The following is a 22,703-nucleotide window of genomic DNA, read 5'->3' on the forward strand; positions in this document are numbered from 1 at the left end:
TTTTAGAGATGGTCTTTATTCATTTCACCCATCATAAGATCTTTGTCATTGCTGCTGGCGGAGGTTCCACATTGGAACTAAACCAGGAACCACAGGTGCCATGAAGTCTGCAACACATACTGAGACTTGCCACTGGTTTGGGACTTAAGTTTTGGTCAAGACATAAAGAACCTGAAGTGATCTGGAGAATCCAAACTCACTTGATTGCTTGGGAAACCCCAGGAGGCCCCTTGCTGTGTTAAGCTGAACCAGAGCAAAAATGATATGAAGAGGACCCCCCTCTTGGTTCCAAGTGCCATCGCAGAGAACCTGCCAATCTGAAAGGGAAACCAGAAACACTTTACAAAGGCTAAAGGGTGCACCCAGGAGCTGAACCATCACTGCCTTCCAAAGCATTGTGAGAAACACGCAGAAAAAGGTAGGACACTGGCACAGCCTCAGCAACTGGCCCTTGAAAAAAAAGTAGCTTTGGCAACCTAACTCCTTGTAGGATACCACAGCAGCAATGAGTGTGGAATTCCAGCAGATTTCGCTGAACTTCCTTTGTCTCCTCTGTCCTCTGGCTTTGAAGGTCACTGTCAAATGGAATTGAGATTTCTTCTCTCTGTTACTCACCAGAAAAACAACAATCTGCCCTCAATGAGTGTATTAATGCAACTTTATGCCTCAGGGAGCAGATTTCAGAACTAAGTTTTCACTGGACACTGAATGGCTGCTGGAAGCTCAAGATGGGAAAGGACCTGCTTGGAGGTCCTCGGCTTTACTCCTCTGCTTCAGAGTTCACATGATCATCTGTACCATACAGAAACACTGGATACTTGCTCTTCCTGCACCAGGACTCTGCTTCTCTCACCCCCAGACACCCACCCAGAGCTCTCCACCCAGGCAGAAAACAGATCAGGCACTGGCTGAGCACTTCTCAGGGGGCAGAGGAAGGGACTGGGACTCACATGCTGTGAAATCCTAACCCTGACTCAACCACGAGGTCCTGCATGGCCTCGGACACTTCTCGGCTTGCCAGTCTCCATCCTGTCTGTGAGAAGAGCTAATCCTTATTACCAGGCAGCTGTAGCACTTGGATTAGTTACACAGAGCACTGAGGCAATGAATAATGCACAGCACTGCTCTCAACGCTGTCCTTCGAGGGAAACCACATAAAACACAAACACTGACAGTGTATACATTTACAGAGGCCTCTCTAGGTGCCTCCTGCTGAGGAAACAGACCATGTGGTGTGTTTTGCTCCAGGAAGTTCTGACTGAGCTTCTACAGTCCCACTACCTGCTGAAGCATCACCACCACCTTAATTACTGAACTTAATGAAATACCGGCCTCAGATTCTAAAGGGGTGAGAAAACCAATGTAGAAATGAGCACTGGAGCCAGAGATATATGCTTTACAAATCTCACAGTTTATTTTTCTGTCTGTGCAAATCAGAGGTACTTTACAGTAATCATATTTCACAGTGCAGGGGGAAGAAGTGATTAAAACACTGTTTAAGCTGCAGTTCAATGGGATCTTTCTAGGTCCTGGATCCCAGGCAATCTCCATGTGCCGATGATCTGGAATAGAAAAGAACTGCACAGCAGTATTTCCAGGACTTGTTACTTGTAATACAAGCTGCTTTGACAGCATCTCCAAGGGAAGTCTGCTTTCCTCCTCAAGGCATCACAGCATTCATGGCTGCATGCAGACTCCAAGAATTTACAGCCAGTGGCAATCAAAAAGTTTAAGGCACAGTTTCTACGTCAGAGCTAGCAGAGACAGATGAAGAAAAAGCAATCAATAAGCTCTTTTCACAGCCACTGAATCTCACATAAGGCAAAACAGTGGAAGGAAAAGCTGGTCCCTAGAGTAAGAGGGTGGGGTACCAGCTTGGCCAGCAGCACCCGCAGCCTGCTGGCTGCTCCACCAGTGGTTACCACTGGAACAGAGGGAATGGGGAATGAAGCCAGGCAGCCCCAGCACTTGGAAAAATTATTGAAATCCTGTATACAGTCAACAGGAGAGACTCTTGGAGATACTGGGCAAGAGTAGCCCGTAACAGTTATCAGGAGGTTCTCAGAGAAGATGATTGTGTGATATGCAGATTTCACTGTGCAATATTAAAGATAAGAAATGTGCCTCCTAAAGGACCTTTCCAGAGCTCAGTCAGGCCATGCTGCTTGCACAGTGCCCTGTCACTGTTCAAGCACAGAGGATTAAACCAAAAAACTGATTTGGGAAAGCCAACAGCAGCTCCCTCACCAGCAAGAGGGAGTCTGGATGGGACAGTGACATGAGGGAAGCAGGGGGAGTGTGTGTACCACAGCTGAGTAGTTTAGGCACCTAAGGTAGCAGTCAGAGGAGCCAAATTTGTTTGCTACATCAGCTTAAACCCTGTTCCGCAAAGCTCTGCAGCAGCAGGTGGAGAGAGGCTGCAAGTCCCAGCACCCACAGGGACTGACTGAGGGATGCCTCAGACCTCACTCATTATTAGAAGCGCTTTTACCAGCCCAGCCTATCCCCAGTTGTTTGCTCTGGCATCTCCTGGCCACAGTGCAGGGAGGGAAGAGCCCTTCTTTGCAGCTAGGTAATGAGGCTATTTAGAGGCAGTGTGGCTGTTTCCCTGGAAAGAGCAGACAGTCACAGTGCAGCAGAGCTTCCTAGCAGAATCATGAAAACAATGGAAGGCTGTGAATGACCTATTTTCAATCAAATGGAAAACTTTGCTTTGGTTTCCCATTTTAGTTTTCCCTTTGAGCCATCTCATAGCAACAGCTTTGCTCTGCTATTAGCAGGTCATCCTTGTAAGGAAAAGCAAGAGCCCATTAATAAGCCAAATTTATTGCTGGGGGAATTCTGCTGACCCAATTACACTAGCCACATACTTGATCCATTATGTTAACCTTCCTCTGCCTCCTAGTTAAAAGGAAAATACCTTTCAACTTTAATCAGGACAGCAGGGAATACAAACAAGAAGAATTAGGAAAAAAAAAACAAACGAAAAAGCTGTGCTGTTCTAGCATTCCACAAGACACGACTTGAAGCCATAATCCTGCATCTACAGGGGAGACACATCAGCAAGGAGTGCAGAGGTGAGCTGTAACCTGTGCGTGAGTACGAGCCCTGGAAGGATGCCAGGACGGCCATTTACAGGGTGGCTTCGGGGATGTAAAGCCAGTCGGCAATGGCCGTGGGCAGGTGGGTCATGACCTGCAGCCTCACCCACCAGTAGGTCTCCATGGGATTGTAGCGGTTGTTGGGGCACGGGGAAGTGAGCGCATCAGTGATGTCGTTCACAACCAGAGACATGTCCTTCAGGCCACTGTTAACAAAGGACTTCATCATGGCCACGTGGCGAGTGAAATACTCCCCTCCATAGTCCTCCCGCACGGTGTCACTGGCCCCAGCCCACAGAGCCTCGGCCTGTTTGTCGATGCCCTCTGCCGTCAGGATGCCGGTCGCTGCCACGAAGTTACTGGGCTCCACGAGGATGACTCTGACACCCCAGCGGTACATCTCCTGCCTCAGGCAGTCAGAGAAGGCTGCCACACCAAACTTGGACACACAATAGCAGGAGCGAGATGGACTCACCATCCGTCCCAACATGCTCGTGATATTGACCACACGGCCTAGAGAGAAAAGAGCAGGGAGAGATGATGGGCTGCAGAAGCAGCAGCCAGAACATCCCAGTAAAAGGGTGCTTAGTTGGATGATGCTGATTTCTAAGATCTGAATCTTGAAGAGGCATACAAATCCCCTGTCAAGGAACCTTTCTCTCCTGACTCAAGCAAGGCTAACCCCTGCTCTGACCTCCTCCATGGATGGTGTACATGCCTGCCACAGTATCAAAAAGAATTTACCAATCATACAAGACATTTCCCTCTGAATTTCCAAGTATGGAAGTACTCAGATCTTCTGTGCCTGCTAGCTCTGTTCTCACATCAGTGTGCCCCAGTCCTTGTCCTGCTAGAGAAGGGTTCAAGGTTCCAGCTTGCAGTGTTATGAGCTGCAAAGCTCACAACTCTGTGTGATGCCATACAAGCATTCTGGTTCTTTCTGTAAGCACGACAGCTCAACTGCAGTCCCTCTGTCCAACTCAGCTACATGCTTCTAGACACGAGCTGGATGGCAGAGAACAAGTAGAGAATTCTCTGAACATGCAACATGAGCAGCACAACCTGTTCACCCAGCTAGTTGGCCACGAGGGCCTACAGTGTCCATGTCTGAGACAAACAAGGGGAGACTTGATGTGCCTCTGTCCATGGGGCAGTGGAGACCAATTGTCCCAACTCCTGCCAGCAGCCCATGACAGCCCAGCTCCAGAGCTCTGGCAGCTTGTGTTAGATCAGGCACTGTCTCGGGAGGGTGCCAGCAGCGGTCACTCCTCTGTGGGTGTCTCCGCCCTTACCCAAGACACGCCGTGTGCAACTACGGTTTCAGATGCACTTACACACAAGCCCTTGAAATCCCACCAGCTATTTTTACAGAGAGGATTTTCACATCCACAGAGCCCAACATCCTTCTGCAGCTTGAAATTTTAGCTGAGAAACAAGTGACTAGCTCTGCTGTCTCATTCCAGACCTAAGTGTAACTTAAGAGAGACTGTGGGAACCACCTGCTGACCTGAGGGGTAAGATCCCTTCTGCAGTGAGATGGAGCTTGTTTAGTGGTTACTTGCTTTCTGGAAACGGTATCTGAGCAATCTTCTCAATATACCCCCTTTCTGTCCTCACAGAACACACACCTGTGCCAGCATTCCCACACATACTAAATAAAGAAGCTCTTCAGAGTTCTGCTCATACATACATTTTTAAATATAAAACAAGGAGTTTTGATAATACCATTGTCTTGTAAGATGTCTAAATTGGCTGCTACTGACTCATTTATTCCATCACTACCTGAAGTCATCTGTGAACTGAATAACATGAAGGGAGAAGATTCAGTTATCCAAACACAAACATTCAGTGGACTCTGGATTATCTTGTCTGTGTTATATCTGCCAGCACTACACAAAGGTCTCTGACATCCTGGATGTTTAAGATAACACCTGCAGTGTAGGTGCCTGAACTGTCCCAAGAGTGCCCTGTACTACCAAATGCTTACACTGCATGCCTCAGACAGCCTCCTTGGACTGCACAGGCATTCCTCCAAGCACAGCCTGGATTTTTAGCTACATCTCTTTGCTGTGCTACAATAGCTCTGAGCCTTGCCACACTACCCAGCATGTACCTTTAGCTCTTCGAATGAGGGGCAGGAAAGCCTTTGTCACCCTCACAGTGCCCCACAGGTTGACCTCTGCCACCTTCTTGTAGTTGTCTAAACTTGCAAATTCCACCTCTCCGAAGGTTGAGACGCCAGCGTTGTTCACCAGGCCCCACAAACCTGCCAAAAAACACATGGTTGAAGAGTGGAACAAGGAAGAGTGTCACAGAAAAGCCATCTTCCTTGTTGTTCACAGTAACCTAAAATCTTGATAAAGAACTGGGGACTTTAGAAAAAAAGGTTGTAGAGAAAAACCCAGCAAGGAGATGAAATACACTCTTGGTATACTGGGGGTTTGTTTGGAACATCAAGGAGAGTGATGGGGCCACACAAGCTTTGCCTCCCTGAATGCCTCCTGTAAGGTCACATGCTGTTCTGGGGCTTCTCATGGCTGGATCTTTATATGCCTCCTGTTGGTCCCAGGTTTGTCTTCGTTCAGTGATGTTATGCATTTTTGGAGGGGGGCTCAATTTCCCCACAATTAAAAAAAAATGGCAAGGAAAACAAATATCACGGCTTTCTAAATCCCCTTCACAACTCTGACTCACTGTTTTGGAGAGTGCATGGTATTGATCTGCAAGTTCATGGCCTGATTAACAGCTGTTGTGTTTTAATCCAAGTATCCGTTTCCCTCAACTCTAAAGGTTAGCAAACTTACAACGAACCCTTACAACTACTAGAATTTAAAAATTAATGTCTCTTGTGCATGCAAAGATTGTCAAAATTGAGTTGACTGCACTTACCAAAAGCTTCTGCACTGAGCCCCTTACATGTCAGGACTTATTAGGTCACCAAGGACTTGACCCTTCAAAGCAATTACTGCTGAAGTCCCAGTGGCAAACAACTGCATGACTGAATCCACACTTCATGGATTTATTGAAATATTGGACTATGCAGCCATAAACAGCATGAGGAGCAAACAGAAGAGCTGGAACAAGATAACAGAGCTGCTCTTTTTTAGATGTCCTGCCATACACCATGGTTATTTTGCACTGTGTTGGAGTGAAGGCTGAACTGTTGGGGTGCATCGGACTCAGGGCCCCTTTCCACTCCCTGACCTTCCTCTTGCCACCAAGAACAAGCACAGGGCTAAGGAGGATCCTTCATGTCCAGAGAGATCCGACACTGCTATCAAAAGCACCAATGTCATGCCACCCTGTTGATAAAAGTTATCAAGCTCTCTCTCAGAAGTCTTTTGGCTGCTTGCCCCGCCTCTGCTCCACAGTTTCCCTGCCCTAATGTATGAAAGTATTTGGATAACTTCTAACCTGTATTTATTCACGGTCAGATAGTAACCACGTATTGTACCAAACACAGTCCTCTAAGCAAATTGCAATACTCTACCATTGTGCAATGGAATTTATCCTCCTGGTGCATTTGAAAACACCAACATGCCCTTGCTAGCCTGACACTCTGCTCTCACGTGGGTCCCAGTAACCCTGCCCTGTTCCCAGCTGAGGTTGTTCTCCCTGGAGGCTGTTGACCAGCTGTGTATAGCAGCCTGTCACTGCTTCACTTACTGAAGCTGCCAGCTTCAGTGGGTCAAGATGACTCTGAAATTCATACTCATCTGCAGCCAGCACAGCATCTCAGCTTGAATGGGGTCCCCTCTGCTGCTGCAAAGCAAACTCTAATTGCTAGCAGGAGGACCATGGAAACAGGGCACCTGATGGGGTAATTTCCCCAGTAACAAGAAACTACGCAGAGCAAATTTGGCAGGGATTTACCAAAGACTTATCAACTGTTAGTCAGAAACTGACCTCTGCAGAGTATTCCTGACAAATTCCTGTAAATTTCTCTACAACGATTTCCATTTCCTGGGTTATGAGGTTAACTGATCAGGGCACCTTACATACAGAACAAAGTGCTGAGGGGTGCCCAGGCACGGGACTGTTTGCTGGACAGTGGTCTGTTTATCGAGTAGAGCCTTATCATTATTACGTCTGTAGTGTCAACAATACTGTGGGAACTGCATAAGACCAAAAACAAACGGGCACTCCTATCGAAATTAGTTCAGCCTTATGTACACAGCTCAGAGAGAAGAGGTACAAAAAGCTGTACAGCATAAGAACTGTTCTGCAGTAGCTCCTTTGGGGCAACATTTAATGTGCAACAACCACCTCTGTGCAAGGCACCTCAATAGTCTCTATATGCCAGCACCTATTTATTGAACACTATTTTATTGGCAAGCCTCAAATCTTAGTCACACTGATGAGCCTAAAAAGAAGCCTTTGTTGCTTTACACACCGTGCTGGAGCAAACAGCTACAGGATAAGGCTCTCAAGAGCAGGAGGAACCGGTCCAACTTGCTTTTCTGTCCCTGCTACACACACAGTTTTATAAACACTGCTGCATTAATAGAAGCAACAGAGCTGCTCCCTTCCAAGCTTTCACTCAGTGGGAAATGGCTCTGTGTCACCACTGCTGTTGCTGGGCTCTTCAGGAAAAGCTTGAGAAGCTGTGAAATATGTGACGAGGGCTGGGTGATTGTGTAGGAAGAAAAGCCATGCAGAGAGAACGTGTGTGGGATCAGAGCTTGTGCATTACTCAGTTACATTTCATATGCTTGTTTTAGGAGGAAAGGTGTGCTCATGTAATTTGCATGAAGATTAGAGCTATTGTTATTTATTAGCTTTATACTTGCTGTGAACAAAGACATGGCCATGGCAGTCTCCTCCAAGCTTCAAGAGGAGCAACCACCTTCAAGTCACACAACCCTGAAGTCCTGGAGCCACAGACGCCAAACTTCAGTTCATTCTCAGCCTGTGTCTACAGCTGCTGTCCAGCTTGCTACTGGCACAGAGGCTGCAGAGAAACCTATGCAGGGCAAGAAGCCTCACAACCTCACTACATGGGAAGAGGTTAGGTGGTGTCACATCAGGCTCCAACTGTAAACTCACATTCCTCTGCCAAACCACTCCCAAGAAGGAAAGAAGGGACTCCTATCTTCTTTAACATGCTTTTAGGATCCATGAGTGGGACTCATGCTTAAGGTGACACGTGGATTAAGGTCATCTATACCAAGCCCGCCCTGGATCCTACTTCACATCACCTCTGGGATGTTGCATGGCAAACTGGAGACATGGACTGACCCAGCTGAAGATTAATGCAGGTTTTGGGGCAGGTCAGATTTGTGCTCCAGCAGCACTCAGTTGTACCTGCACAGCAGAGGGGACTGCACTAAGCAGCCAGGGCCTGTCACCTCTTCATTAGCAGGGTCACTAGCAAGGTCTGCATGAGCCAGGCTGTGGCAGGAGCACATGGAAGGGATCAAGCTCTGGCTGTTCCATGCCCTTCACAGACATTCAAGGACAAAGACACAGACACTTGTGGGCTTGCTGCCACTCCTTGCTTTTTATGGGATGCAGAGTTAAAGCCTAACCCTCCAGCCAGTCTTGGTCTCTTTCCACGTGGCTGCCACATCAACAGCAAGACAATTGTCCTCACTGACCTGGGTACAGCACTGCCTGACTGCCAGCCACACACTGTCACAGCCCTTCAGGCTTGTTAACCCTCTTTTGGCAGTACAGAGAGAGAATGACCTGGTCAGTGCATGGCCTGCTCTGTAGAAAGGATTCTGTGAACAAGAGATCCCCACGTACCTTTCTCTGGCTCCTTCAGGGTCCTCTTCACAAAGTCCACAGCCTGAGCCACCTCCTGATCACTGCACACATCCATCTGCAGCACTTTCATGTGATCTGACTTCATGTTCTTCAGCTCCCTGGCTCCATCTCCATTCTCATCCTGCTCAGCAGAACAGAAAGGTGTCCCACTAAGGTGGACCAAGAACAGTAAAGCAGTTTGGGGCCAGGCATGTTCACATGGTCAGGAAATGGAAGCTATTGACATTGCACACAGAGGTGTAAACCTGGTGCACAAATAAGCACAGGATCCACACAAACCCACGTGCCTTCTATCTGTTTCCTCCAGCACCACTTCTATAATTGCATCGGTGACCCACTGCTGTGAGGGGCCATGAAACCCCCCTGCTGCTGGCTCCTCACATGATGGGTTTCATATCTGTAAAATGGTGAAATACTGTGCCAGCCTGGGAGAACTGTGGGTGACTCCTCTGCCGCAGTCTTCACACTCTACAGGTGACACAGCAAACACTTATATGGAGATTGGAGTCAGATACTCCAGGCTTAAAAGTAAACACCTAATTAGGCACTGTACTCATGTCATCTCAAAATACTGCCTGGGTTCTAATAAAATAGTATTGTCAGACCACTTTGAAAACAAGACAACAGGCACCCCCTCAGCATGGCTAACAGCAAACAGTCTGATGTACAGGATACAGCAGGAAACATTCACAGCTGAACCTATACAATATTGTGCTGTCACTGCACAGCAGCACAGATGCACAGGAATACATGTTCAGTGGAGATCTGCTACACAACAGCACGATTACAGACATGAGGCATGAAAGGAGATTCTGGCTAAGGAAGAAAGAACAGATTTTTTTTTTCACACTATAGGCAATAAGAACATGATGGCTTTGCTTTCCTTTCTACCCTTTTCCTTTCTTTCCTCCCCACTCCACTGCTATCATTAGAGATTCTGTTACTGTTGTGGTGGTTTTTGTTTATTCAAACATAAACACAGTTAAAATTCCAAACTTTACCTGCTCACTTCCAGGCAGGATTGCTGCCTAAGCCTTACAGCCTTGCTCAGGTGGTAAATAACAAATAAAAGTGAAAAGAGAACAGATTAGCCATGCAGTTTCACAGCAGGCTTGAGATTTAATTCACAAAACTATTCCCTGTGTCACAGGCTCTGCCTCTTTAGGGAGGAAGAAGTTATGAATTGGTGAGTCACCACGCCTGGCTGCCACTCTTCCTTTAGCACTTGATATCAACTCCCACAGCACAAGGGCAAACAAGGCGAGCGACCCACCCACAGTCACCTGCTCAGCTGCCTCTGCAGACAGGCAGATATAAAAAACATGTAACTGTTTTGTTTTTTCTAAGTATCTCAGGCTATTTAATTAATACAGTACACAATATCTCATCTCCACCTTCAGTCCAGTGAACAATGACATGTAATGAAGGAAAAGAGACGAAATGTCCATCACGGCTTTGAGCAAAACAGGGCAGCTCTCTTAAAAATCAATATATAGTTACACTGCATTATGACAATAGTAGGAACGAATTCCTGGCCCCATGGCTGCATGTTATTTCACAACTCACGTATTTCCCAGTATCACTAGAACAGCAAATACAGCTTGAAGCTTTTCTCATGCACATCAAACGTGATGCAGTGCTGCGTTGGCCTCTTATCTGGCCACAAAAACAATCTCTGAAAGTGGCATTACAAGTAGCCAATAACGTAGTCACCAAAATATTTTATTCTCTTTGAAACAGATGAGGGTTGTATGATGCCTGACTGTATTTCTGGAAGATGCTCTTGCATCTCACTGAGTTATAAAAAGCAACTTTCAGCTACTTAACAGTGAAAAAAGTGGAGCTAATTCAGCTTGTACAGAGAGAGCTTTATGGTATCTATATAAAAACGAAAACATAATATATCTGTATTCAAGTGCCAGTTGCCATTTCAGCACTGGCAACACCTTTCCCTACATATTTTTTAATCTTTCACAATACTTATAAACTAAAAAAGAAATATCTCCATTGTTTTTTAAGAAACAGAGTCATAGGACAGCAACTTAAAAATCCGACATAAATGGTTTGTATTGTTCATATTGAGATTAATTTTCCCCTATCACCAGTGCAACTCTACCTGCAAAGTTACTTTCCCAGCTACAATTTATTCATTGTTGACAAAACATATTGATTTTGGAAGACTGACTTCAACATGCAATATCAATTGGAACCACTTTTCATAGTTGTAGATACCACCTCAGCCACTATTTAACTGTAAACAAAATGCTTAACTCCTTTGTCCAGAAAAGCTCTTCACAAATGAAGGAGCCATGTATTTGTATGGAAGCAACTGAACATCATCATATGTTCTGTGGTCTTCAGGGGCTGAAAGCACATTTCCTGTTGAGATAACCACATAGTACATCCTCCTTGTTTTTTTAATGGTAGATTTGCTGGCCGGGAAAACACCTGGAGAAGTTCCCATGGGACCAGCCAGGCTGTCCTCCCAGGGAAGACCTTCCTGACCTCGAGATTCACCAGCCGGAGCCATGAATCAAGTGAGGTCTTGGCAGCAATGGCCCAACTGCTCCTGCAAAGCCCCTCTCCCTTTGCTGTCACTTTGTCTGACTTTTGTCCTCTCAGACAATCTCCCAGCTTCCCCTTCCCAGTTCCTTCAAAGTTGAAAGCCATCCTGCTCCAGCCCAGCCTGCTGCCTAAATACTCTCCAGAGGCCTTCAGCAGGACTTTGCCATTTCCTCCCAGCTTTCTCCTTTCCCCTGGTTATCCCGCCCTCACAGCCCTGCACGGCTCTGCCTGCCCATCCCACCCTGTGCTCAGCAGGGGCTGCTCCTGACCGGGAAACCCAACAGCCCCACAATCCCTCTCCATCCAGATGAGGAATCTTGCTCCAGCTTTTGGCTGCTTCCCCTTCCCCTTGCTTGTTCCTCTCCCCCAGTCTGGTTTGGAGGATCCCAATGCAGTGGTGCTGAGGAACAGGCAGATCACACAGGCATTTGTTAGCAGAGAGCCCTCCTGTAACAGACATAGCCATGGCTTTTTCCCAGGGAAGCTCATGGGATTCAGGATTAAATTCTGGCAAGCACTCAGGTACCTGCAGTGAGATGTCAGGAGGAATCAGGAAGCCACGAACACAATGCTGAACACCCGTGGATCCAGCCAGCCTGCTCTATCTGCGCCAGTTCCTCCCCACCCTGCTGCTGCCCATCCACCCGCTCCCTTCCTGCGTTTCCTGAGCGGAACCTCGTGCTTGTCGTTACTGGATTTCACGTAATTGATTTGAGACTCCATCCGATCTGTCAGGATCATTTTGAACCCTATCCCCCAAAGGGCCTACAGTCTTCTCTGCCTGGTTCTGGGCATATTTTTTTCCAAGTGAAAATTCTCTTCCAGAGGGTACTTCCAAGAAAATGGTCCTGGGACTGAACTTACAGCACAAGTCACTTAGAGCACAAGTTTGCTCATGAGACTATCATGAGGGACTGTAACAAAACGTGATTCAGGATACCTTTATTCCTTCCTCTTTAACTACTTTGCTGCTTAGCCAAAATAGGATTAGACTGACAGGGCACAGTCTGTTCCCGGTAAACTTACACAGTGTCCATCACACTGTGATCCCATCATTTGTAAAACTGACAGAGCAGTGTGTGGCAATTGCATCTAGTGCACTGAAGGTGAGCTGCCTGGTAGGCAATTTCAGAGGTCTGTCTCCTTTGGGAAGGGAAGTACAATATCTGCCCTTTTCCAGCCTTTTGGAAAACTCCTGGCCTCCAGGTGCTCTGGAAAGTATCACCCATGGGGCAGAAATCACAACAGCTCATCCTTTAAATGCCCATCAGTACATTTCATCAGGCCTGATGAACTTGAACACATTCTATTTATGTAAACATTCCCTGCTCTTTACCTTTTCTTGCCTGCATGTCCTCATGACAACTGCTGGCAGTAGGCATCTGAAAACAATTTATTCTTTTCTCAGTAGGATCAAAGAACAGAAGACAATGATTATTTCAACTTTCGTTGTACTTTCTACATTTCAGGTTACTTTATAATCTGTTTCTGTGTGCTTTTTTATCTTAATCCTAACATATTAACAGAAACTTTGTCTGTAGGCTTACCTGTGCTTGCTAAATGTAATCCCTTTTGGATTTGATCCTCTCCAGTTCTATCCCAGCCTGCCTGAAGTATTCTTGTTATTCCTGTAACTTTATATTTGACTGTCTGATCAGTAAGAAGCCCCTGATGCACCTGACAGTCTTGTATTTAATACAAGAGCTTTCTGTGATGGTTAGTACATCAGGGATCCTTTAAGTCTCTGTATAAAAGCATGTAAGTAAGTGATGATGGACTAACTAGGTGTGAACTAAGAGTATGGCACCAGCTTTATGACAACTGCCCCCACACCTGCTCTGACCCTGCAGGGAACCTACAGCAGCTCACAGTCAATAAAACAAGCAAGCAGGGCTCACTTCAGGAGCATTTAATTTCTTTATGTGGCTTCCAGCAGAGCCTTTCCCTCTCTGCTCCACACATTGACTTCTGAACAGCCCCCTCAGCCTACCCTATCTCCCCTCTCCTTTCTGTTCCCTACAGCTGCTGCTCTGCAAAGTAAGTGCCTGAATTGCTATCAGCACAGACAGGCATCCCAAAGCAGCATATGACATGATTACTGAAGGAATTACACAGAGCCTCCATATGGAAATTTCCAAATAGTGGCAATTTTCCAACAGGGCTCTCTTGCTCTCAAGTTACACAATATGTCAGCTGATAATAACTTTCCCTTCTGGTGTGGGGGAAGAACGTAACCTCTGTCACAATCACACGAGGTAAAGAGAGGCACTTTTTTGTTCATTCTCACTCTCCATAGTACTCAAAAATCTGTGGTCATCACTCCCTGAGCACCTGTGCTGAAATGGCCATCTTCAAATGGACAAATGAGTGGCTATGAACTGATTTTGAACAATCCAGGTCAGAAATTACATGAGTTTTGACTATCAAAACAGCAAAAAAGCATAGCAGGGGTAAAATCCCAGCTGAGATGGAAGTGAAGCTGACCCAGTTTATAAAGAGGATTTCACAACACTAAGTTGTAAGTCTCATGCAAGAGCAGGGACTGTGGGATGAGGGGTCTGCAACCCCATTTAGATTCAGTGTGTCTAAACCTATCTCTTACAAGTGATGCCACCCATCAAACACAGAGACCTACAGATGTCAGAAAGGTACAGTAAAGTTGTTTATTCAGCTATCCAGAAACCAAATAGCTTCTACAGAAGCTGCAGAAGCACAATTAGAAGACATTTTGGAAACAGAGCCTGAATAATGAAGGAGAGGCAGCTTAAAAATGAGTTTGAGGAGCGGGTCCACAAAAGTGACAGTGTGAAGGACAGCAACAAAGATGCCAGGGAAGTCAGAAAGCCATAGTGCCACAGCAGTCCTGGCCTGTCAGATTTATTGAGTGTGCTGTGGTATTGCTGAGAGGCTTCTAGCAGTGAACAGTGCCCTACTGTGCAAGCTACTGTACAGACATGCAGTTGACAGACAAACCCTGCCTGTTTGCTCAGAATTACAGGAATGACAAGATGCAACAGGCAGATGAAACAACGGAAGATGTAACGATCCGTGCCCACTGCGCCTCTCTTGGGTCTTGGACTGGGGTAAAAGGAGACTGCTGATGAAAATGCTTTGACTTGAGAAGCACTTTTCTCTAATCAGAGAGGAATTTTGATCAATATCACTACTCACCATGAGCAAGCATCCAGCGAAAACAGTAAATCCCTTTGCATGAAGGTGTTTTGCCAAGGCATGTCCAAAACCTTTGTCACAGCCTGTTATTAGCACTGCCTTTCCTTCAGCCTGTGTGAGAAAGACAGTCAGTTGATATCATGAGACACTGCAATGCAGGCACCACCAGCACCCTGCCCCACACCACAGGAGCTGCCGGCAGCCAGGGCCAGACACTGTTTAAGAGGTACAATTCCAGATGCAAGTCACAGTGGCACCTGTCTGCACACAAACCTGACTGCAGCCTAATCCCAGTAACTTCAGTGGGTCAACCAGTGTAAACCAGGTGACAAGATTGTAGTGTAGAAACACAGCCAGCTTCCAGCTACTGTGAAATCCTAAATTTATTCAGTTGCTGGCCTGTAACAATTTGTGTTGCCTTGATACCTGAGCTAGAAAAGAAACACTTTCTTTCAAGTGTCAGTGGCCAAAGGAGAACAGAAACATTTAAAAAGAAGTTAATGATCTACCAGCTCATAGACATTATAAGAAAAAGCAGCATAGAAAACATCCAAATGGCAGGATCTCACCGGCTTGAACAGTACAACAGCTCTTTTAGCTGCCAGTGATGACTGTCTGTTCCCCACCTACTCCCACTCTATGCAGCGCTTTCCTTGCTGTATTTTAGCACGAAGGAATGTGACTGCAGGTTAGAGTTTCTTTCTGAAACTCGTCAATCTTAAGAGGAACAACTTCTCAAATCCTACAGTTCTCTCCTACATCATTGTTATCTTTTGACTGACAGATAAATTGAGAGAGAAGATTTGATGTTCCATCTGGTATGACACAACAGCCTTGAGAAATCCCAAATCCAGAATCCCAAATCCTGAAGAGAAGCCCATTCACCCTCTGTCTTTGCTTGAAAGTCATCTTCTCACCACAGCTGTGAAGCAAAGAACTCCTAACGCTTAACCCAACTGGCAGGCTGCCAGCTGCTGTGCTGCACAACACTCCAAGCTGAAACCATATCCATGAGGCAATAATGTGATATAGTAATAAAAGTCTAGAGGATGCAATAAGGAAGTGAGGTCAGTTCCATCTCTATGGAGATATCTGCAACTAATATTCCCTGTTACTGTATTCACAACGGCTGGAATATGAACATACTTATGTATTAAGTGCACTGGCTTGTCCAGCCACTTTTTCAGACAGAAATGGGTCAATCACCATTGCTCTCTCATCTCTTGCTTTGCTGACACTCAGTGCAGTGAAGCAGCAATAAGGGATAATTGCAGGTGATAGTGATCAGAGCATTACTGCACAAACTCAGGTGAGCCTAAGCAGAGAGCAATAAGCAAATAAGCTACACCCAGTCCTATAACTCGTTGAAGTTATTGCCCTCAAAGGGGAGTCATGAGCTGAAGTTGAAACAAGAACTGATCAAAAGTCTATCCTGCATTTATCATACAAACACCCACATTAACACCGACTCCTGTTTCAGACAAAGAGCACCCAGCTACAGACTAGCTCTACTAAAGCTCTGAAGATAGCTATAGCTAAAGGACAAAAGAGAATTAAATATACAGTGCTCAGTCTTAATTTAATTGACAATGACACAACTCCAAGAGAGATGAGAATCAAGCACGAACCAGATCACAGAATTTGTCAGTCACCTCCCGCAATAACTCAACAAGCTGGCCCATGGAAAAAGAAAGGATTTGACTGTTTTCTTCCTCTGCCTCACCTCCCTAGCCCCTTTGCCTCTGAATCCTGCAGACAGAGAACTTCACAAAAAAGCAAGAACTGTGAAGGAAATAAAGAACTACAATCACTTCCAGAACCCAGGACAAGCAAAGGAAGAAGATACCCAATCTTCAACCATCATTAGTTCCTTTGCAGCTGGTGTGATCAGGACAGCTCAGCTGCAGGAGATAAAAGCAGATGGCTGGGGTGTGCTCCCCTGTGCATCTAGTTTTAGGTCTCAGCAGCTGGTTTGCTTTCCCTAGTTAAAAAACAAATCCCCAAACAAACCACTAAAATGTAGACAGAAAGGAAGAGATTTAAAAATCAGCTGCCTATAAGAGCAAGAAAAGCGAGGAACAACTTACAGTATGAGAACTTACAGTATGAGAAAGTTCATGTGATTATTTGTTAATTATTTGCTATGACCCTAATTGCTGGTAATAAAACACGACTATAGCAGCATGGCTCCTAACAGCCTGAGGTCTCAGCAGCACCCACAAGCGTGCAAAAACCCGAGGGATGTACTAGATCTCACATCTGCACCTGCATCTGTTTGTGCCATGCCTGATGGACAGAGAGCTCTGAGGGATGAGAGCAGGAATCAACCCCATTCCCAGCAAAAAAAGATCCTATCCCAGAAAAACTTCCAAACACAGACAAGCCCAGTTATCCTTATCTTTTGAAAGGATAAGGTCCCAAGATAAGGCCTAATGGGCCTGTTCCTGGAGTTTGATAAGGTCAGTCTGCAGATTACAGTTTGGCTCAGTGCTGGGACAGGCAGAGAGGACCAGCTATCAGCACAGTGACCTTAAAGAGCTTTCTGAGGAACTTCAGGTGCCTCCTTCAGTCACGTTCACGCAGAGCTCAGGAAACAGTGTACAGGGGACAGCTCTCACACACAGTGCTGACAGGGCACCTGGGACCTGCTACAAGCACAGAATAACTTGCGGTACCAGAGGTGCTGCTGTGGCATGTGGGCAGAGTAACACTGCCTGTGTCCTCTCTGTGTGATCCACAACACTGTAATATACAATCCTCACAGTTCAAACAGCCCCAGGAGGGCAGCCTGATTTTAACCTGCAGCCAGCTCAGATGCACACACCTCACCAGCTTTTTCTACTGGGAATAACTGCTTTATTACATTGTAGAATTAATTTTACTAATGCAGGCGATCTATCAAAATTATACGTTTATTGCAGAACAGGCTGAAGAAACTGAATCTACTTTTTCAGCCTGTTTCCGTAGACAATGTGGGAACCCACCATGCTTGCCTAGACTTTATCTTCTGTTGTGCCACTTGTTCTTTTGATTCGGTTCCCTTTTATGCTCTATCCTGATGTTATCAAACAGATTGATTTGAAGATGGGTGCAGCTACACAGCAAACTTGGCTTGTTTCCTTTTTCCAGGGTTGGAAAGTTGAGGTTTTCAATCCCAGGAAAAAGAACTGAAAACATTCACTTAAAGTGAAGGTATTTTTCCAGGTGGGACAGGGATGTGGAAGGTCAGAGGAGCAGAGTGGACGGAAGAATGAAGTGGGACACTGCAAGCAGGCTACAGCTGTTATCTGTTATTTCAGGGGGGCAGGACTGAGCTGGAGGCCCTGAAGCAAAAACATTGACCCAGAAAGCCAATTTTATCCTCAGGCGCATCAAAAGCAGCGTGGCCAGCAGGCCAAGGGAGATGATTCTGCCCCTCTACTCCACTCTGGTGTGGCCCCACCTGCAGTGCTGCATCCACATCTGTGGTCCTCAGCACAGGAAGGACATGGACCTGTTGGAACAAGTCCAGAGGAGGCCACCAAATCAGAGGGATGGAGCACCTCTCCTATGACGGAAGGCTGAGAGAATTGGGACTGTTCAGCCTGGAAAAGAGAAGGCTTTGGGGTGACCTAATTACCACCTTCCAGTACCTGAAGGGAACTTACAGGAAAGATGGGCCAAGACTGTTTACAAGAGCATATAGTAACAGGACAAGGGAGAATGGGCTCAAATTGAAAGAGAGTAGGTTCAGATTAGATATTAGAAAAAAAATTTTACTTGAGGGAGGTGAGGCACTAGCACAGGTTGCCCAGAGAAGCTGTGGGTGCCCCATCCCTGGAAGTGTTCAAGCCCACATTGGACGGGGCTTGGAGCAACCTGGTCTAGTGAAGGGTGTCCCTGCCCACGGCAGGAGGGTGGAAGTGGATGATCTTTACGGTCCCTTTCAACTCAATTCTCTGATTCTATCAACACGTTCCCCTCCAAGTGAGGCACTCCGGGGAGCGCAGCGGAGCAGCCGCCGCGCCGCGGGGTCCGAGGGCAGCGCCCGCCGCACCGCGGCCCGGCCGAGCCCCGCGGCGGGTCCGCACCGCCCCGGGCCGTGCCCAGCTCGGCGCTTCGCCCCCCTCGCACTGTGTGCCCGGCTCCACTAGCCCGGCCCCGCCCGGGCAGCGCCGCTCCGGCTGCGACACCATCCCCGGCCCGGCTACACGGCCCGGCGCCATTTTGGGCCCGGGGGCGCTCAGGCGGGCTGTGCCCGGCGGGCCCCGGCCCCTCTCCGCGGTACTCACGGGCAGGGCGCGGCGGGCCCGCCGAGGCAGGAGGAGGCGGAGGACCAGCAGCCCGGCAGCGCCCAGCGCCAGCAGCAGCCCCGCCGAGCTCCCCATGACCGCAGCCTATCGCCGCCGCCGGCCCGGCCCTGCCCCCGGCCCGCCCCCCGCCGCGCCCGGCACCGCGGCCCCGGCCCAGCCTCATTCAAACGGCAGCAGCGTCCGGCACTCGCCGGTTCAGGTAACGCGGGGGCGGGGGATGGGTCGCGGTACCCTGGTGGAGCCCTGACAGTCGGTCTGCACGGCGACGTTGCCCGCGGCGGACGGGGGGCTCCAGCATCTCCCCAGCGCGGCCCCCGCCCGCAGCGCCCCACGCGGGCCGGGCCGGGCCGCGCCCCCTCGGTCCCTCGGCCGCGTTCGGGGCCGCGGCAGCCGCGCCCCGGAGAGGGGCTGGGCCGGGCCGGGGGGCCCGCGGGGACCCCGCGCCTCGCCCGCTCCCTGCAAACCTCCTCGCAAGAAACCGCGGGGCACCAGCCGAGCTCCAAAATTTGATCAGACCTCCGGGATTTCTGAGGATTAACCGAGCCAGCGTGTCCTCCTGAGCCCGCACCGCTCCCTCCCTCCGCAGCTCGGTGCCCACCGCTGCTGTTTTTGCGGTAATCCCGCTGTTTTTCAGCCCGGGCCTGGCTCCCAGCAGGCCCCGGAGCTGCCGCGGCGGCGGCCCAGCCTTCAGCAGAGATGCAAACAAGCCCTGACAATTAGATCCCGTTTCTCAGCTTCAATAAAGGAGGCTGTGCATTACGCTGGAGAAATGTTTTTGTTTTGGTTTGGGTTGTTTTTTTTTGTGCCATGGATCAGTTTCATCCAAGGTACATGTGATCGAAATTGACTTTCCATAATAAGTCTTGTTCTTTAGCTGTTTTCACCCTGTAGTGAGTTTAATGGTGGTTCCCTGTGCTTAGTCCAGTGTCACCAGCTACTTAATTGCAAAGAAACGTATTTTTAACTGTGAAGCCCAAGGATTCCTCTGGAAATATGTAACATAACATCACCTGTGACTTGAAGTTATATTTTAGTTTAAAATTATTTCACATAACTCACTTGAATAATACGTTCCATGTAAGTACCTTAATTTTTACCTCTTTCAGAGAATACAGTTAAAGATGCATCAGAGGAGAAATTCACATTTTGTTTAGATGTGTCCCTGCTTGGTAGTTTACTTATAATGCTTTTCCTTATTTAAAAGCATCTTGAAGCAGTTCAAGGTTGAGCTCTTTATCTCAGCATGAGGAACTGCAAGGGGAAAAGATGAGTTCCTTTGGACTTTATTTTCTTGTTGAAATACATGGAGTCAGCATGTCTTACAAAATAATTGAGCAACTAAAACAGAGGTGCTATCTTGTGTTGCAGAGCTAAGGAAGAACAGTCTTGCTGTTGGTAGAGTGCGTTAATTGAAAGGATGTTGGCTACCAAGCTGTCCCGGCCTCTCCTAAACTTCTCTGGGAAAGCCCTTAATTTCAAGGACCCAGGGAGTGGCTTTAGGTAAGTAACTTGGTGGACAAGCAGCCATGAGATCTTGAGTGAAGCACACACCAAAGACTTATTTGATTTCAGTGGGGCAGTTTATTTACAGAGCCACAAGGTGACTGAGGTTGGAAAGGAACTCTGAAGGTCACGTGGTCCAACCCCCCTGCTCAAGCAGGGCCTCCTAGAGCTGGTTGCCCAGAACTGTGTCCAGTTGGCTTTTGAGTATCTCCAGGAGTGGATATTCCACAACCTACCCAGGCAACCTGTGCCAGTGCTCAGTCACTGATATGAGCACAGAGGAGATGGACTCTATATGCAAGGAGGGTTTGGAATGTGGGGTTTTTTCCACACTGCAGTGAAAAAGGTGTGAAGTAGAGCATTAATTAAGTATCCAGCAAGGATTTATTCTTGAATATCAGCAAGTAGGCCTTGCTGCAGTGCAAGAAACTGCCATATGTTTCTGTGACTTCATTAAAGAGGCAATGAATCACATTAAATGAGAAAGTTAAGAGGGAAGGTTTTAGTGAGAAATTGAGGTGGGCTGAGTAATGAAGCTGTTTTTTTCTGAACATGCAGAAAATTGGCTATCTAATTCTAATTTCTGGTTCTGAAAGAAAACCCCACTGTTTAAATTGCTATATGATTGGAACCCTACTAGTCCAAATCTAGAGGAAGTTCAGTGCTTTCCCTGGCTTTGTTTTGGAGCGGAGTTCCCAAACAGTGGTGTGTGTACCACTAATTGTACATAAGCCATTTAAAAGTGGTTTATGGCCTGCTAAACAGGAACTGCCACCTTCAGTGTTGTTCTGGTGCTGTTGATAGGGGTGTCCAGCACCATCATGGTCAAGGGTGGCTCTGGTAACAGGGTGTTGTAGATAGCTAAGCTGTTAGAGATTTCCTATGCAAACAGACTTTTATCTCCTATTTGCTCCACACACACCAAAGCTCACCAGCAAGAATCTGCTGTGGCCTTTAAAATACGAATTAATGTTTTATTAACTTGAGAAAAGAATTTTCAGCATATTTTTTTTTCTTCCTTCTGTTTTGCTTATTGTGTATTTGTGCTTTGTGCGTCTTGTACTCAGGGCAAAAATGTGTTGCATTTGCAAGTCCCCACAGGCTGCTAAACCTGAAATGAAAATCCAGCTGTTCATCTGAAAGGCAGTGCTGTCACTAAACCAGTGTCTTAATGCATTGAGGCAGGATTTATATACTTGACTCTTCAAGCTCCCTTTATTTGGTGGAACTGAACAAAAGCCAATGCATGGCTACAAGCACAGATTCAATCTGAGGACCATCTGTGTATTCTGAAAGTCTCAGTTGTGGTCTCTAGAACTCAGTCATGCAGAGTGACAAAAATGGCTTCTGGTACGTTCATGTACGGTGTGGGGGCTCACATGCTTTGTGGCTGCTTCTGCTGATGACGTGCCTGCTGATGACGTTCCTGCTGATCAGCAGCCAACATCCACTTTTTACCCTTGCCTTCAGGTTCAAGGTAGGCAGAATGTCAATAAATATAGTAGTCATTCTCTACAGGTTATTGTGAATTGAGTGCAGAAAATCAGTGCTCTGCAGTGAAATAACAGAACCAGACTTGACACTGAAAAATAAAAAACAAGTTCACACAACTAAAAGAAATGTTATGAACATTTCTGGGCACTTTAGGACACACCTAGAAGCTTATTGTTGAGGTAAAAGTTCCAGTCCAGGATTGCAGGTCAGTGATGTTAGCACACACTTTGCTTGGGGACTGACATTTGCAGCAATTAAATTGGCTGTAGCTATTTCAAGATTTAGCTTGTGACACTAAGTTAGGAAAAGGGCTAAACTTTTGCAGGAGGGTGAGTGGACACCATTGCCTGAACGTAAACCAGCTCCTTTTCCATCTGGTTCAAGGCTGCTGCCATCACAGATCCTTTTTCTAGCCTTGTTTTCCCAAGATATGGCTCAGAGGCCAGTGTGTCTGCAAGTGCTGTGCAGTGTAGCACAGGTCACCCTGGGAACACCCGTGATGTCTGAGCTGGAGATAATTGTGAATGATTATGCAAATTCACTTAGAAGACAGAAAAGCAGCCTGCAGGATAAGCTCTGCTGAAGGATAGAGGCTGTTAGAGGAGCCAGGGGTAGATGAAGTGCAGCAAGTTTAAGGGAGGGCCAGAAGGCTCCAGCAGGGCAATGTCATGCCTGAAGCAAAAATGAAACAGCTGATAAAGTCCAGAGAGGTGGCTGGCAAAGACAGAGCTTGGAGTCACTCTGATGTGTTGTCCAGGCCCAGTTTTGATGAATGATGGCAAGACCTAAGGCAGAGTGATGCTACTGG

The 22,703-nt window shown here is 47.1% G+C and overlaps 2 protein-coding genes across 5 annotated transcripts in view; one reads left to right on the top strand and one right to left on the bottom strand.

Moving 5' to 3' along the window:
- LOC113968985 (D-beta-hydroxybutyrate dehydrogenase, mitochondrial-like) lies at positions 1-19,016 on the bottom strand. 3 transcript variants are annotated; one of them, XM_027686013.1, is made up of 6 exons: positions 18,878-19,016; positions 14,607-14,717; positions 8,850-8,991; positions 5,215-5,367; positions 3,212-3,614; positions 1-309 (listed from the first exon to the last, which is right to left on the bottom strand). In XM_027686013.1, exons 1-6 carry the CDS (start codon positions 18,971-18,973, stop codon positions 156-158), a joined length of 1,059 nt encoding a protein of 352 aa, XP_027541814.1. In that variant the 5' UTR covers positions 18,974-19,016; the 3' UTR covers positions 1-155. The 3 variants fall into 3 exon arrangements, with proteins under 3 accessions (XP_027541814.1, XP_027541815.1, XP_027541816.1); XM_027686014.1 differs by lacking the exon at positions 1-309 and having other exon boundaries at positions 1,393-3,614; positions 18,878-19,003; XM_027686015.1 differs by lacking the exons at positions 1-309; positions 18,878-19,016 and adding an exon at positions 15,492-16,606 and having other exon boundaries at positions 1,393-3,614.
- LOC113968986 (D-beta-hydroxybutyrate dehydrogenase, mitochondrial) overlaps positions 19,007-22,703 on the top strand; it is a 16,053-nt gene continuing 12,356 nt past the window's right edge. The window contains exons 1-2 of one of the 2 annotated variants that reach the window (XM_027686016.1): positions 19,007-19,097; positions 20,267-20,398. In XM_027686016.1, coding sequence (XP_027541817.1) covers positions 20,316-20,398 — 83 coding nt within the window. In that variant the 5' untranslated portion in view covers positions 19,007-19,097; positions 20,267-20,315. Of the gene's footprint in view, positions 19,098-19,490; positions 19,513-20,266; positions 20,399-22,703 lie in introns of those variants that run through there. The other variant, XM_027686017.1, reaches the window with a different exon arrangement.

The sequence above is a fragment of the Neopelma chrysocephalum genome, unplaced genomic scaffold, assembly GCF_003984885.1.
Source record: "Neopelma chrysocephalum unplaced genomic scaffold, ASM398488v2 Primary Assembly neopelma1_70, whole genome shotgun sequence".
Taxonomy (NCBI): Eukaryota; Metazoa; Chordata; class Aves; order Passeriformes; family Pipridae; genus Neopelma; species Neopelma chrysocephalum.